The following is a 13,131-nucleotide window of genomic DNA, read 5'->3' on the forward strand; positions in this document are numbered from 1 at the left end:
ACTTTGCCTTATTTGGGCTGGTGCCACCTACAGTCTGGCAGAATTATTTAATGTCTAAGCAGAATGGATTATAAAAAACCCCAAACTAACTATATACAGTAACCAAACAACCGGAAAAAATTGGCTCATGGAACCCCCAGATGGGATCAGCACCCATGGGGGCTGCAGTATAACGCAACCGGTCTGCAAAAAACTAGACAGGAATACAATAGCGTGGACTCTCCAAACTGATAAGACCCTAAATAGGGCGGGACTCTGGACTGATCCATGGTACTACAGGAATGAAAATTATCAGGTAAGGATACTAATTTTCCTTTCCCTGTACGTATCCGGATCAGTCCAGACTCCTGGGATGTACCAGAGCTTCATCTACTTGGGATGGGATCTGGAGAGGCCCGCACGCAGTACCCCTGCTCCGAATGTCCCTGACGACTGAACATCCAAACAGTAATGTCTAGCAAAGGTGTGGAGAGACTTCCACATAGCCGCTCTACATATTTCCTCGGGTGACACCTGATGACTTTCCGCCTAGAAGCAGCTTGAGATTGAGTAGAGTGAACCCAAAGGCCCACTGGCAATGGCCGCCCACTTAACAAATAAGCAGAATTTATGGTCTCCTTTAACCAACGAACTATCGTGGTCTTAGAAGCCATATTACCCTGATGAGGTCCACTCCAGAGCACAAATAGATGATCCGACACCCTGAACTCATTGGTAAGTTCCAGGTAGCGGAGCAAAGCTTGGCGAACATCCAACTTCCTTAAATCCTTATAATCGGGGTCCAACCAGTCTTGATCAGAGAAAGCTGGCAGCTCCACTGACTGATTCAAATGGAAAGAAGACACCACCTTGGGAAGAAAGGATGGAACCGTATGCAGGGAAATACCCGAATCAGAAATCCTCAAGAAGGGTTCCCTACACGACAATGCTTGAAGCTCCGACAGTCGGCGAACTGAGGCAATCGCCACCAAAAATACTACCTTCAAGGTGAGAACTTTCAAAGTCACCCTACGCAAAGGTTCAAAGCGTGCCGAACACAAGGCTTTAAGAACCAAATTCAAATTCCAAGACGTCCGCTGACAAACCACTCCCCAGCCATAAAGGCTGGCATCTGTGGTGACCACCATCCAATCCGGAATTACCAAGGGCACTCCCCGCCATAAATTGTCCGGGTTGAGCCACCAGGCCAGACTGGAGCGAGTGTATCCCGTCAGGGGCAATGGAAGACTAAATTGTTCTGAAACTGGGTTCCAGCGGGAGAGCAACGCGGATTGCAAAGGTCTCATATGAGCGAAAGACCAAGGAACTAATTCCAAAGTCGAGGTCATGGAACCCAGCACCTGTAAATAATCCCAAACTATTGGAAGAGACTTGGCTAGCAAGGCCTGAACATGCCCTTGAAGTTTGATCACATGCTCTTCCGTGAGGGATATCGTGCCCTGACAAGTGTTGAATAAAGCTCCAAAAACTCCAGGGACTGTGAGGGAGTCAGTCGACTTTTGGACAGGTTGACTACCCAACCAAGGTTTCGTAGCAACTGTAGCACCCGATGGACTGCTTCCTGACAATGCACCTCCAACTTTGCTTGGACCAGCCAATCGTCCAAGTACTGGTGGACCAGATATCCTTCCTTGTGGAGCTGTGCTGCCACCACGACCATAATCTTGGTGAAGGTTCTGGGTGTCGTGGCCAGAGCGAACGGAAGCACCTGGAACTGAAATTGATGCCCCAGAATGGAGAAATGTAGAAAACGTTGATGATCTGCTCGGATGCAGATAGGCCTCAGTGAGATCCAGAGATGCCAGAAATTCCCTTCGTCTCACCGAAGCAATGACGGATCTTAGCGTTTCCATCCGGAATCGAGGAATCCGCAGACATCTGTTGACTCGCTTGAGATCTAGAATGGGTTGAAAACTTCCTTCTTTCTTGGGGACCACGAAATAAATGGAGTACCGGCCCTTTCGAAGCTCCTCCGATGACACCAGAACGATGGCTCCGAGTTCGCGCAGCTGCTGCAGCATTTCTTGAACTGCTCTGCGCTTTGGTGCCTGGGCGCAGGGAGAGACCAGGAACTGCTGGCGGGGCATACGTGCAAAATCTAATGCGTAACCGTGTCTTATCACAGAGAGGACCCACTGATCTGACGTGATTTTGGCCCACTCCTCGTAGAACAGCATTAGTCTGCCGCCCACTACCGGAACAGAGGAATGAGCCGGCTGCCCATCATTGCAAGGTCTTTCCCCCCGGCGCACCCTGGCTGGAACCAGGTCTACCAAAACGCCGCCCCTGAAAGGACGGAGTGTAGCACTGCTGTCTACTGGCGTTGTGATGAAAGGAAGAAACCGATCCTCTGGCAGTCCTGGTCCGTCGCAAAATCAAGACCTGGATGGGAAAGCTCCTCTTGACTTCGGCTTATCCTCCGGTAGGCGATGCCCCTTATTCTCGCCTAAGGACTGGACTAGGTCCTCCAGCTCCTTGCCGAAAAGGAGCTTACCTTTAAATGGCAAGGAACCTAGCTGAGCCTTCGAAGACAGGTCTGCTACCCAGTTCCGGAGCCACAAAAGTCGCCGAGCGGACAACGCCAACACCATGGTCCTGGCAGATGTGCAAAGCAAATCATAAAAGGCATCTGCACTATAGGCAATGACAGCCTCCAGACACCCCGCCTGTAGGGCTTCTTCCTGGGATAATGACTCATTGGCCAGGAGCTGCTGGACCCAACGGAGACCTGCTCGCAACGAAAAATTACTACATATCGCTGCCCAAATCCCCAGGGCAGAGACTTCAAATATCTTTTTAAGCTGGACTTCCAGCTTACGATCTTGTAGGTCCTTCAGGGCTGTGTCCCCTGTAACTGGAATGGTGGTGGTCTTTGTGACTGCCATCACAGCTGAATCCACCTTAGGAACCCTCAAAAGTTCCAAGGCCTCCTCAGGTAAGGGATAAAGCTTATCCATGGCCTTAGCCACCTTCATTCCCAAGTCCAGAGTGTCCCACTCCTTAAAAAGTAAGTCCGTGGCTGAAAAATGGAAAGGGAAGGATGTAGGAGGCCCCCGGAGTCCCAACACCACAGGGTCTGTAGCACCAAGCCGAGACTCCTCTTGAGGGAGCTGAATGCCTAGTTCCCCCAGGATAGCAGGTATAAGAGGTCCTAGCTCATCCCTAAGAAAAAGATGGACCAGATTTGGATCATTGCTGTCTGGCACATGGGCTCCACGTAGTCCTCCCTGCTGCCATTCGGAGGATGAGAGGGCAAATCCCCGTTGTTCTTATCTTCAGATTCCGAAGACGACTCAGAATCAGTCACTGGGGTTCTTAAAGGCTTTGGCCGCTGCTCTAGCAAAGGATGTGCGTCCTGCGGAGCCCGAGTCCACTTAGGAGGCAGAGGCTGGGAGTCCAGAATGAGAGACCTATTTTTTCCCCGCCTTGCAGGCCTTAAAGGCCTTTTGCATGAGAACAAATTCTGAGAACGACGAATCCGAAGTGTCGTCCGCATCCCCTACAGCAGCATCTGCAGGCTGAGATCTGCTGTCTTCTGCAACCCTGTCCCCCTCAGGGACTCTGCGTTGCGGGGACAGACTGGGAGGAAGATCCTCCTCTCCATGTGCAGCTTGTGCTGCTGAAACCATGGGCGTGAATGGAGGCAAAATGGTGCCCAACGACGGAGCCGCCGACCTCAGGGAATCCAAAATGGCGTCCGGACCCGCGCTGCCGAGGAACGGAGCAGGGATTGTCCCCGGAAGCTCACCAAACGCGCCCATCACTGTCTGGACCCAAAGCATGACCCCTTTCGGGGCTGCAAAGGCTCCCTCGCCCCCCGGAGACACACGCGGTGCACAGGCTGTCTCTGGACAGCCGCGCGCCGCACCACAGGCCCAATACGCGGCCCGAAGCGGCATGGAGATTTAAAAGACTCCTCGCGCCCCGAAAACACGGCGAAATGGCAGAAAACCATCCCACCGCGATCGGGGTAAGCCCCGAAAAAGAGCCGTGCCAAAATACAACAATGGACCGCAAAAGGTTTTTCTTTATTTTGTTTGTTTTTGTTTTTTTAAGTACCTGCCCGGCACTTCTTGGTCCTGAACCTACTGGGGGGAGTGAGCCGGGCTCCCCGGTATCACCCCCAGTAGTCTGAGCGTTGTTTGCAGGGTCCTCAACCCGCAACAGCTACAGCCTCTGGAACCAGGGGGGATGGTCCCTTCAGGACCTCACAACCCCCTGGGAGGCAGGTGACCTCGACCTGCAGGAACATACTGCGGTCTGTCTCCCACAAAGAAAAAACTGGTCCCTGACAACTTTTTTTTTTTAAGATTACTTTGTCTATCCCTAACTAAACAGCAAGTTTGGCACGTCCTCCACCTGCTGGAGACAGAAGAATACTGCCAGACTGTAGGTGGCACCAGCCTAGATAAGGCGGAGTTTGTTGTTAAACTTCTGTCTCCATCTGCTAGAGGGGGGGGGGGCCAAACCCAGGAGTCTGGACTGATCCGGGTACGTACAGGGAACAGGCATTTTACTGCAAGATATGATCACAGGGCCAGCTCCATAAATATTGGGAGCATATACATGCGGCATGCCCGTGCGTCTTCTGGGCACAAATAAAAGAGAAAAAAGCAACAGGGAAGCTTTGGCCTAGAACCTGCAAAATGGTGGACACTGCCTCGGCAAGTAACCTCCCTCCATTATCAAGTTTTGCAATCGCAGAATTGCAAGTGGCGGTGGTAGCAGCACTCCAACTGGAGTTTAAGAAAGTGTTTGACAAATTGGACTGCATCTCTGAAAGGATGGCAGCCTTTGATATTCGCCTCGGGGAGATGGTGCAGCGTGTCTTGGATAATCATGTCGCGGCTGTGGCCATTAATGCGGGGGATCACAGATTTTCAGGCAGCCCTCAAGAAGCAGGAAGAACGCATCAAAGATCTTGAGAATCGCTCAAGACGTAATAATTTTTGATTTGTGGGCTTACCAGAATCTTTGCCTGAAGCTAAGCTAGTCTCCTTCTTGAAATCGCGTTAACATCAGAGTTAGAGTTAAATTTATAGAGGGGGCTGCTGCGGATTGAAAGGGCCCACAAGCTAGGTGTTAGGCAGGAAAAAACAGAAAGGCCGCGTATTGTTATCGTCTGCATCCTAGATTTTGGACATAAAACTGAAATTCTCAGAGATGCGAGCTGGTATGAAGTTGTTGTACAAGAATAAAAACATTTTAATTTTTCAAGATTACTCTGCCAAATTATCCTTACACAGAAAGGAGTTCTCTACAGCATGCACTCGCCTATATAAATTGGGGCTAAGGCCGGCATTGATGTATCCCTCGCACCTCCAGGTTCTTTTGCCGGAGGGAGTGCGGTTGGTAAACACAGCAACAGAGGCCTCCAAGCTAGCAGACAGGCTGGAGCGAGAGAAGTCCAATACTCCAGAGTGACAAATAAAGTCTGTTTGTACTATGGGTGGGACTTAACTCACAAACACCAGGCAACAAAAAAGTGATGGGACCATAAAAGAGGATAATTTTAAGTGAGACTCAGCAGATAGTAATTCAACAAATTCATTGTTCATGAAATGGTCATTGAAATCACAGTTATGGGCTTTTTCACTTCTTTGTACCAGGAACAGAGGAGTTGTTGTTGGTCTGGAACGATTTGGAGTTAATACTCAGACAGGACAAAAGCATATATTACATCTTTAAGAATTTATCTTTTTTTTCAGTTAAAAGTTCTGTTGGGGGTCTAGATCTCTAAGTGGAATAACTCCCATATGTCATTGTCCTTTACTAATGAGGAGAGGTGGCGAAGCGATGTGAGAATGCTGTCTGAACTCGTATCAGCCATTGGGGTTTCATTAAGCTTTGCTTTCTATTTTAGGATATCATTTTGGCTCACAAATTGGGGAGTAAGATTTTAATTATAAGCTTCAAAGAATGGCAGACCTACGGGGGAAGGGGGGGGGGCAGTGATATAAACCACTTTCTTACTTTTGTTACATGCAGACCAGGTAGATTCAAGAACATGGTTCATCTTCAAACCCAGGGTTCCTTAGCTGGGGAGGAACCTGTTGATTTTCATGGTGTATCATTTGCTATAAAAACCAGAACAATCCGAATACATTATGCCTAATGGGAAACTAAAACTGGTGTCCTGGTACGTTATGTGGGATAAGATCACCCATCAAAAGACACAAGATTCTTACTGAATTAAAAGAAACTTAAGATGGATGTAGGGTTTTTGCAAGAAACATCTTTCTGATTCAGAGCATCAAGAACACAAGCAAGATTGGGTAGGACAGGTCCATTATTCTTTGGGTACTACCTGATCTGCGGGAGTCATATTAGTTCACAAAGCAGTAGTATTAAAGGTTTTGCAAGAAATGGCAGATCAGCACGAGAGGTACATTACTTTAATAGTGGAACTGGGAGGGAGAAAAATTACATTACGCAACATTTATGCCCCAAATACCTATAGTCTCATTTTTCTTACATTTAGTGCAGAAACTGGTATCTGTATGGGAGGGGCCGTTAATTATGGAAGGAGACTTTAATCTTATAGCAGATTGGAAGTTGGACAGGTCGGGCCCCGCTAGAGGTAATCAAATGAGCATTAGGAAAGGGGTCCCATTTTTAATATCAGAACTACAACTTGTGGATTCATGGCATCTCTTCCACCCTGAAGAGAAGGATTTCACTCATTTGTCCAGAGCACTCTACTATGTCAAGATTGTCCTTAGAGCAGAGAAAATAAGCCAATATATCCCAGGTGGAGGATACAGGCATAGGCAATATAAAAATTTCAGACCATGCTCTGATATGGATAACTATGTCTGGTTTAATGGGTAGGCCCTCCTACCTTTTTGTGGCAGTTCCCATACCAATTAGCTATGGATATTCAATTTCAAGAATATCTCAGACAGTCTTGGGCAAATTATATAAATTCTAAAGTAGAACATATGAAACAAGCTCAGATACTCTCTTGGTATGCTGCAAAAGCAGTTCTCCGAGGGGACATATCATCTTATGTAGTGGGATGGCAGAGATCTTTGGATAAACAGTTAGTAGCTCTGGACATGAAATTAAAGAAATGCAAGGCAGCCTGGGTAGCGAATAAATCAACCACCAATAAAGAGGCTTTCTTGGCTACGCAGGCAGCTTTAAACACTTTGCTGCATCAGAGGGTGAAAAAAAGCATTATAAACTATAAATTTAAATTGTACCAGCAGGCCAATAAACCTGGGAAATTATTAGTATGTCTAATTAAGGGAGCGCAATTGTCCACAGGTGTTTCACAGCTTAAAGGTCCGGGGGTAGAATGGTCCATGCAAATGAAGATATTTTGCAATTATTCTCAGACTACTATGCAAAGTTATATCTCTCTGAAGGGTGCGATCTGGACAAATGTCATGCTTTTGTCTAGCTTGGGGTTGAAAGAGGTTGAAGAGTCGCATCTAAATCAGTTAAATCGCCTTGTTAGTAGGGAAGAGGTTATGACAGGAATACGATCAGCAAAATGGCTTAAGGCTCCCGGCCCGGATGGATTCTCAGCAGAATTCTATTAAGTTTTGATGGATGAGGTCCCACACTTACTGGTTCGGATGTATGCTAAAGTGATTAATGATGACCATTTTCCTAGTGGGGAAAACAAGGCAACTATTATAGTCCTGCCCAAACCAGGTAAGTACCCATTGGCAGTGGAATCATCCCGTCCGATATCGTTGATTAACTATGACCAGAAATTATGGCCGACCGCCTAGCTGTGATCTTACCACACTATATAGGGACAGGACAGGTCAGTTTTGTGCGGGGCTGCTACACCTCCATAAATGTTCAACGTTTGTCTGCCATGTCATTCTGTTCCACCAAGGGTCAGTTTATGATCATGAGTTTTGATGCTGAAAAAGCATAAGAACATGCCATACTGGGTCAGACCAAGGGTCCATCAAGCCCAGCATCCTGTTTCCAACAGTGGCCAATCCAGGCCATAAGAACCTGGCAAGTACCCAAAAACTAAATCTATTCCATGTTACCGTTGATAGTAATAGCAGTGGTTATTTTCTAAGTCAACTTAATTAATAGCAGGTAATGAACTTCTCCTCCAAGAACTTATCCAATTCTTTTTTAAACACAGCTATACTAACTGCACTGACCACATCCTCTGGCAACAAATTCCAGAGTTTAATTGTGTGTTGAGTAAAAAAGAACTTTCTCCGATTAGTTTTAAATGTGCCACATGCTAACTTCATGGAGTGCCCCCTAGTCTTTCTATTATCCAAAAGAGTAAATAACCGATTCACATCTACCCGTTCTAGACCTCTCATGATTTTAAACACCTCTATCATATCCCCCCTCAGCCGTCTCTTCTCCAAGCTGAAAAGTCCTAACCTCTTTAGTCTTTCCTCATAGGGGAGCTGTTCCATTCCCCTTATCATTTTGGTAGCCCTTCTTTGTACCTTCTCCATCGCAATTATATCTTTTTTGAGATGTGGCGACCAGAATTGTACACAGTATTCAAGGTGAGGTCTCTCTATGGAGCGATACAGAAGCATTATGACATTTTCCGTTTTATTCACCATTCCCTTTCTAATAATTCCCAACATTCTGTTTGCTTTTTTGACTGTCGCAGCACACTGAATCAACGATTTCAATGTGTTATCCACTAGGACGCCTAGATCTCTTTCTTAGGTTGTAGCACCTAATATGGAACCTAACATTGTGTAACTATAGCATGGGTTATTTTTCCCTATATGCATCACCTTGCACTTATCCACATTAAATTTAATCTGACATTTGGATGCCCAATTTTCCAGTCTCACAAGGTCTTCCTGCAATTTATCACAATCCGCTTGTGATTTAACTATTCTGAACAATTTTGTATCATCTGCAAATTTGATTATCTCACTTGTCATATTTCTTTCCAGATCATTTATAAATATATTGAAAAGTAAGGGTCCCAATACAGATCCCTGAGGCACGCCACTGCCCACTGCCTTCCACTGAGAAAATCGTCCATGTAATCCTTCTCTGTTTCCTGTCTTTTAGCCAGTTTGCAATCCACGAAAGGACATCGCCACCTATCCCATGACTTTTGACTTTTCCTAGAAGCCTCTCATGAGGAACCTTGTCAAACGCCTTCTGAAAATCCAAGTATACTACATCTACCGGTTCACCTTTATCCACATGTTTATTAACTCCTTCAAAAAAGTGAAGCAGATTTGTGAGGCAAAACTTGCCCTGGCTATAGCCATGCTGACTTTATTCCATTAAACCATGTCTTTCTATATGTTCTGTGATTTTGATCTTTAGAACACTTTCCACTAGTTTTTCCTGGCACTGAAGTCAGGCTAACCGGTCTGTAGTTTCCCGGATTGCCCCTAGAGCCCTTTTTAAATATTGGGGTTACATTTGCTATCCTCCAGTCTTCAGGTACAATGGATGATTTTAATGATAGGTTACAAATTTTTACTAATAGGTCTGAAATTTCATTTTTTAGTTCCTTCAGAACTCTGGGGTGTATATACCATCCGGTCCAGGTGATTTACTACTCTTCAGTTTGTCAATCAGGTCTACCACATCTTCTAGGTTAACCGTGATTTGATTCAGTCCATCTGAATCATTACCCATGAAAACCTTCTCCAGTACGGGTACCTCCCCAACATCCTCTTCAGTAAACACTGAAGCAAAGAATTCATTTAATCTTTCCGCGATGGCCTTATCTTCTCTAAGTGCCCCTTTAACCCCTCGATCATCTAATGGTCCAACTGACTCTCACAGGCTTTCTGCTTCAGATATATTTTAAAAAGTTTTTACTGTGAGTTTTTGCCTCTACGGCCAACTTCTTTTCAAATTCTCTCTTAGCCTGTCTTATCAATGTCTTACATTTAACTTGCCAACGTTTATGCATTATCCTATTTTCTTCCGTTGGAGCCTTCTTCCAATTTTGAATGAAGATCTTTTGGCTAAAATAGCTTCTTTCACCTCCCCTTTTAAGCATGCCGGTAATCGTTTTGCCTTCTTCCCTTGCCTTACCCTTCTCATGGTCCGATGGATGCCCATGTCACCCGGGAACCTTTCAAACCGGGAGTTTGTTCACAGCAGGGTGAGCGGAAGCTGAACCTGCCGCCCCGCAGGAACTTCAGACAACTCTGTCCCCGCATGACCGGAGGCCTCCCTTGAATTCTGGCAGAGGCATGATTTACTAGCTATCCTCCCATATCACATATGGGCGAAGAAGTGGAGGAAGATAGCTTGGGCCTAGGGAGTAGGAGTGGTTATGGAAACTTATTGTGGCCTCATTGAGAACGAGCCAACAACGGAGACGCTGCAGACAGCACAGACACCCTTTTGCCTAAAGGGAGGTATCTTCTCTTTTCCACCCAAGAAAGAACTGGTGAGACCTGAAATTATCTCTCTTGATATTATTTGGAATGCTATTCAGACTGTGAATGAATCTGTTCCAGCAGTTAATTCCACTTGTTTCCTTTCTTAATAATGTGGATCTCTGTTTAAAACATGTTGAAAAAGTGGTGGAAGAAAATAGAACTTCTTGTTTATCATTGGAAGGAGAACTTAAAGAATAGTCTAAAATACAACAAATTATTATTAAAGAAAATCAGATTTTGTCAAATCGGATGGAACATTTAGAAAATCAAATTAAAGGAAAGAATCTTAGATTTATAAATTTCCCTAAAGACCCTTTGGTAACTCCGAGATATGTGGAAAAAATATTTAGTTCAAGTTTTAAAAATTCCTGAACCAACCCTTCCTCTGATGTCAAGGGGTTATTACATACCACCCTTTAAGAAGGATACCAATGCTTATAAGGGTTTCCAGGCTCTCATGCCTACATCACCTGAACTGGATATTACAAATATTTTAGAGACCACTCAAAAAGATCAAGTTAAACCCGCAACATTGATTGCCTCGTTCCTGCTGGAACCTGATAAAGAGAGTGGGTCCTTTAAATGTTTTTTTCACCATTGTTCTGAGATGTTTCTGGGTTTGATAGCGCTTTCCTGACCTAGCAAGGTCTACTCAAACGAGAAGAAAACAATTTCTTCAATTAAGGCCCCAAGTTTTACTCTTCGGAGCCCTATTTCTATTAAAATATCCTTGCAAATGTATAATCAAACATCAAAATGTTACATATATTTTCTCCTCTCTTTTACATCTTTCTAGTTTTGTTGAAAGAGAAAGTGCCAGCTATTTCTACTTCCTCCCCTTTAGTCCGTGAGTGAGTGCATATATGTCCGCAGTTTGTTCCGATCATAAGTAGTAGCTGCCTGTATTCAGATCCTTATTTTCCTCTGCTGTGTAAGAAATACCTCTGAGTCTGACTGAATCCTCATTTGAGGACTTAATGTGCAGAATAATTAGTGATTTAAATTAGTTTATTTTCAATTGATGTTTGTTTTCCTTATGTCTGCTTGCTAATTCAAGAATAATTTCTTGAAGTGTATTGTGAAAATTCATAAATAAAAAATTAAAAGATGGCAGGCAGAAGGGGGGTTTACACCTGACCTCTCAGACATTTTTATGCTTTAAAGAAATTAATCAGGTATCTTCTAACAGCTACTTATGTGAAATGCAATTTAAATTTTTACAATGGGCTTTTGTCTCCCTGGTATTAGCGTTTAGGGCTAGTCTTATCCCACTAGCAAATTGTAGGAAGTGTAACACATCTAAAGGTACCCTTACTCATGCATTTTGGGTTTGCCCAGGGGTTCTCTCTTTTTGGCAAAGGGCGACGAGATATATTAATAGGATGCTACAAAGCAATATCCCTATGAAACGGACATCATATTGTTCAATATGGGAATTTCCAGACATGTCTGAAAGAGTTGCCATAAATGGCTAGTCATGAAAATGCTAGCACAGGGTAAAAGATCCATATTGTTGGTTTGAGAGCAGAGACCTCTCCATCATTTTGGCAATGCCATACACGACATGTCGTCTATGGAATCCCTTGCTGCACGCCCCTCACCGACAACTAGAGCAGAATTTTTGAAAATTTGGGAACCATACTTAAGTATTATCTCCCACAGAGCTCGTAGCCTAATTCTGAATACTTTATGATTTTGAATATTGTAATAATATAGCTTAAGTTATATTGATTGGGTCTGCATGTAACGCTGAGGTATGGGGGTGGGGTGGGAATGGGATAAGTGCAAGAAATATCCATGTGTATTATCAGGTCTGGCATATCAGAGAACAACGTCAGACTTATTATATTGGTTTTCAGTTTAATGGTTATGTTACATGGATGTATGGGGAAGGCTATAAGAGGAGAAAAAGTTGTAGATGCGTTGTTTTTGCTGTTTGATGAACTTGTTGTTTAATAAAACATGATTTACTAAAAGAGTGTTTTAAGGGGCATGCCCAGATGCACATTTATAATCTATGTTGACTATTAGAGATGCGCCTGCACCAGACGGCTAACGTGTGCTGCCATGTACCATATGCCTAGTCAGGGGAGGCGGCTGATAGGACCTTTCTAAGCTTATAAAAAGAAGCCATTTGAGGGATGGATCAATAAGAAGGAAAACCAAAATGAAATGGATTTAGTCACCAGCAATTCAGACTTACAAAGTCACTGTTCAAGAGCTAAATCGCCGCTGGCAAATATGGTCCTAAAGTGTAAACCTCCCTCAAAAAATAAACATAAAAAGATGCCTATATGCCGTTACTGACCACTCAAACTGTTTTTGTTTCCTATTCAAGTTAGTGTCTGACAAATGTTTTTGAAAATAATTCAAGTAGATTTCTGACTCCTCTACCAATTGTGTCAACATTTAAAATAAATAAATAAATAAATAAATCAAGAGGAACTAATATACGGACTCTAACCATGAGAAAAGTAAAAGCAATGAGTGGGATGGGGATTGTCATGGCCCCTGAAAAACTACTGGACGTCAGGAAGCCTGTGGTGCAATACAGGTCGACATGGACTATTTCAGCCATTTAATTACTCTTTGTTTAAAAAAAACAAAAAACATAAAAGGAACTTGGGAGCACCTCTGCCTTTCCTTGATCCAGTTACTGCCCCTACCTGACCATCCCGTTCCCCAGGCTGGACACCATTTTTTGAAATGCCTGCTCCAAGGGTTTCTCTGAGCCCTTCTGATTAACCTACACAAAAAAAATTCA

General features: G+C 44.3%; 1 protein-coding gene across 3 annotated transcripts in view; it reads right to left on the reverse strand.

Annotated features, from left to right (window-relative positions):
* Positions 1 to 13,131, reverse strand: part of SACM1L (SAC1 like phosphatidylinositide phosphatase) — a 92,213-nt gene that overhangs the window by 20,434 nt on the left and 58,648 nt on the right. For all 3 annotated transcript variants that reach the window (XM_029589465.1, XM_029589467.1, XM_029589466.1), the window contains exon 12: positions 13,034 to 13,113. In XM_029589465.1, the coding sequence (XP_029445325.1) occupies positions 13,034 to 13,113 (80 nt within the window). The remainder of the gene's footprint in view (positions 1 to 13,033; positions 13,114 to 13,131) is intronic.

This window comes from Rhinatrema bivittatum, chromosome 2, assembly GCF_901001135.1.
Source record: "Rhinatrema bivittatum chromosome 2, aRhiBiv1.1, whole genome shotgun sequence".
Classification (NCBI taxonomy): domain Eukaryota; kingdom Metazoa; phylum Chordata; class Amphibia; order Gymnophiona; family Rhinatrematidae; genus Rhinatrema; species Rhinatrema bivittatum.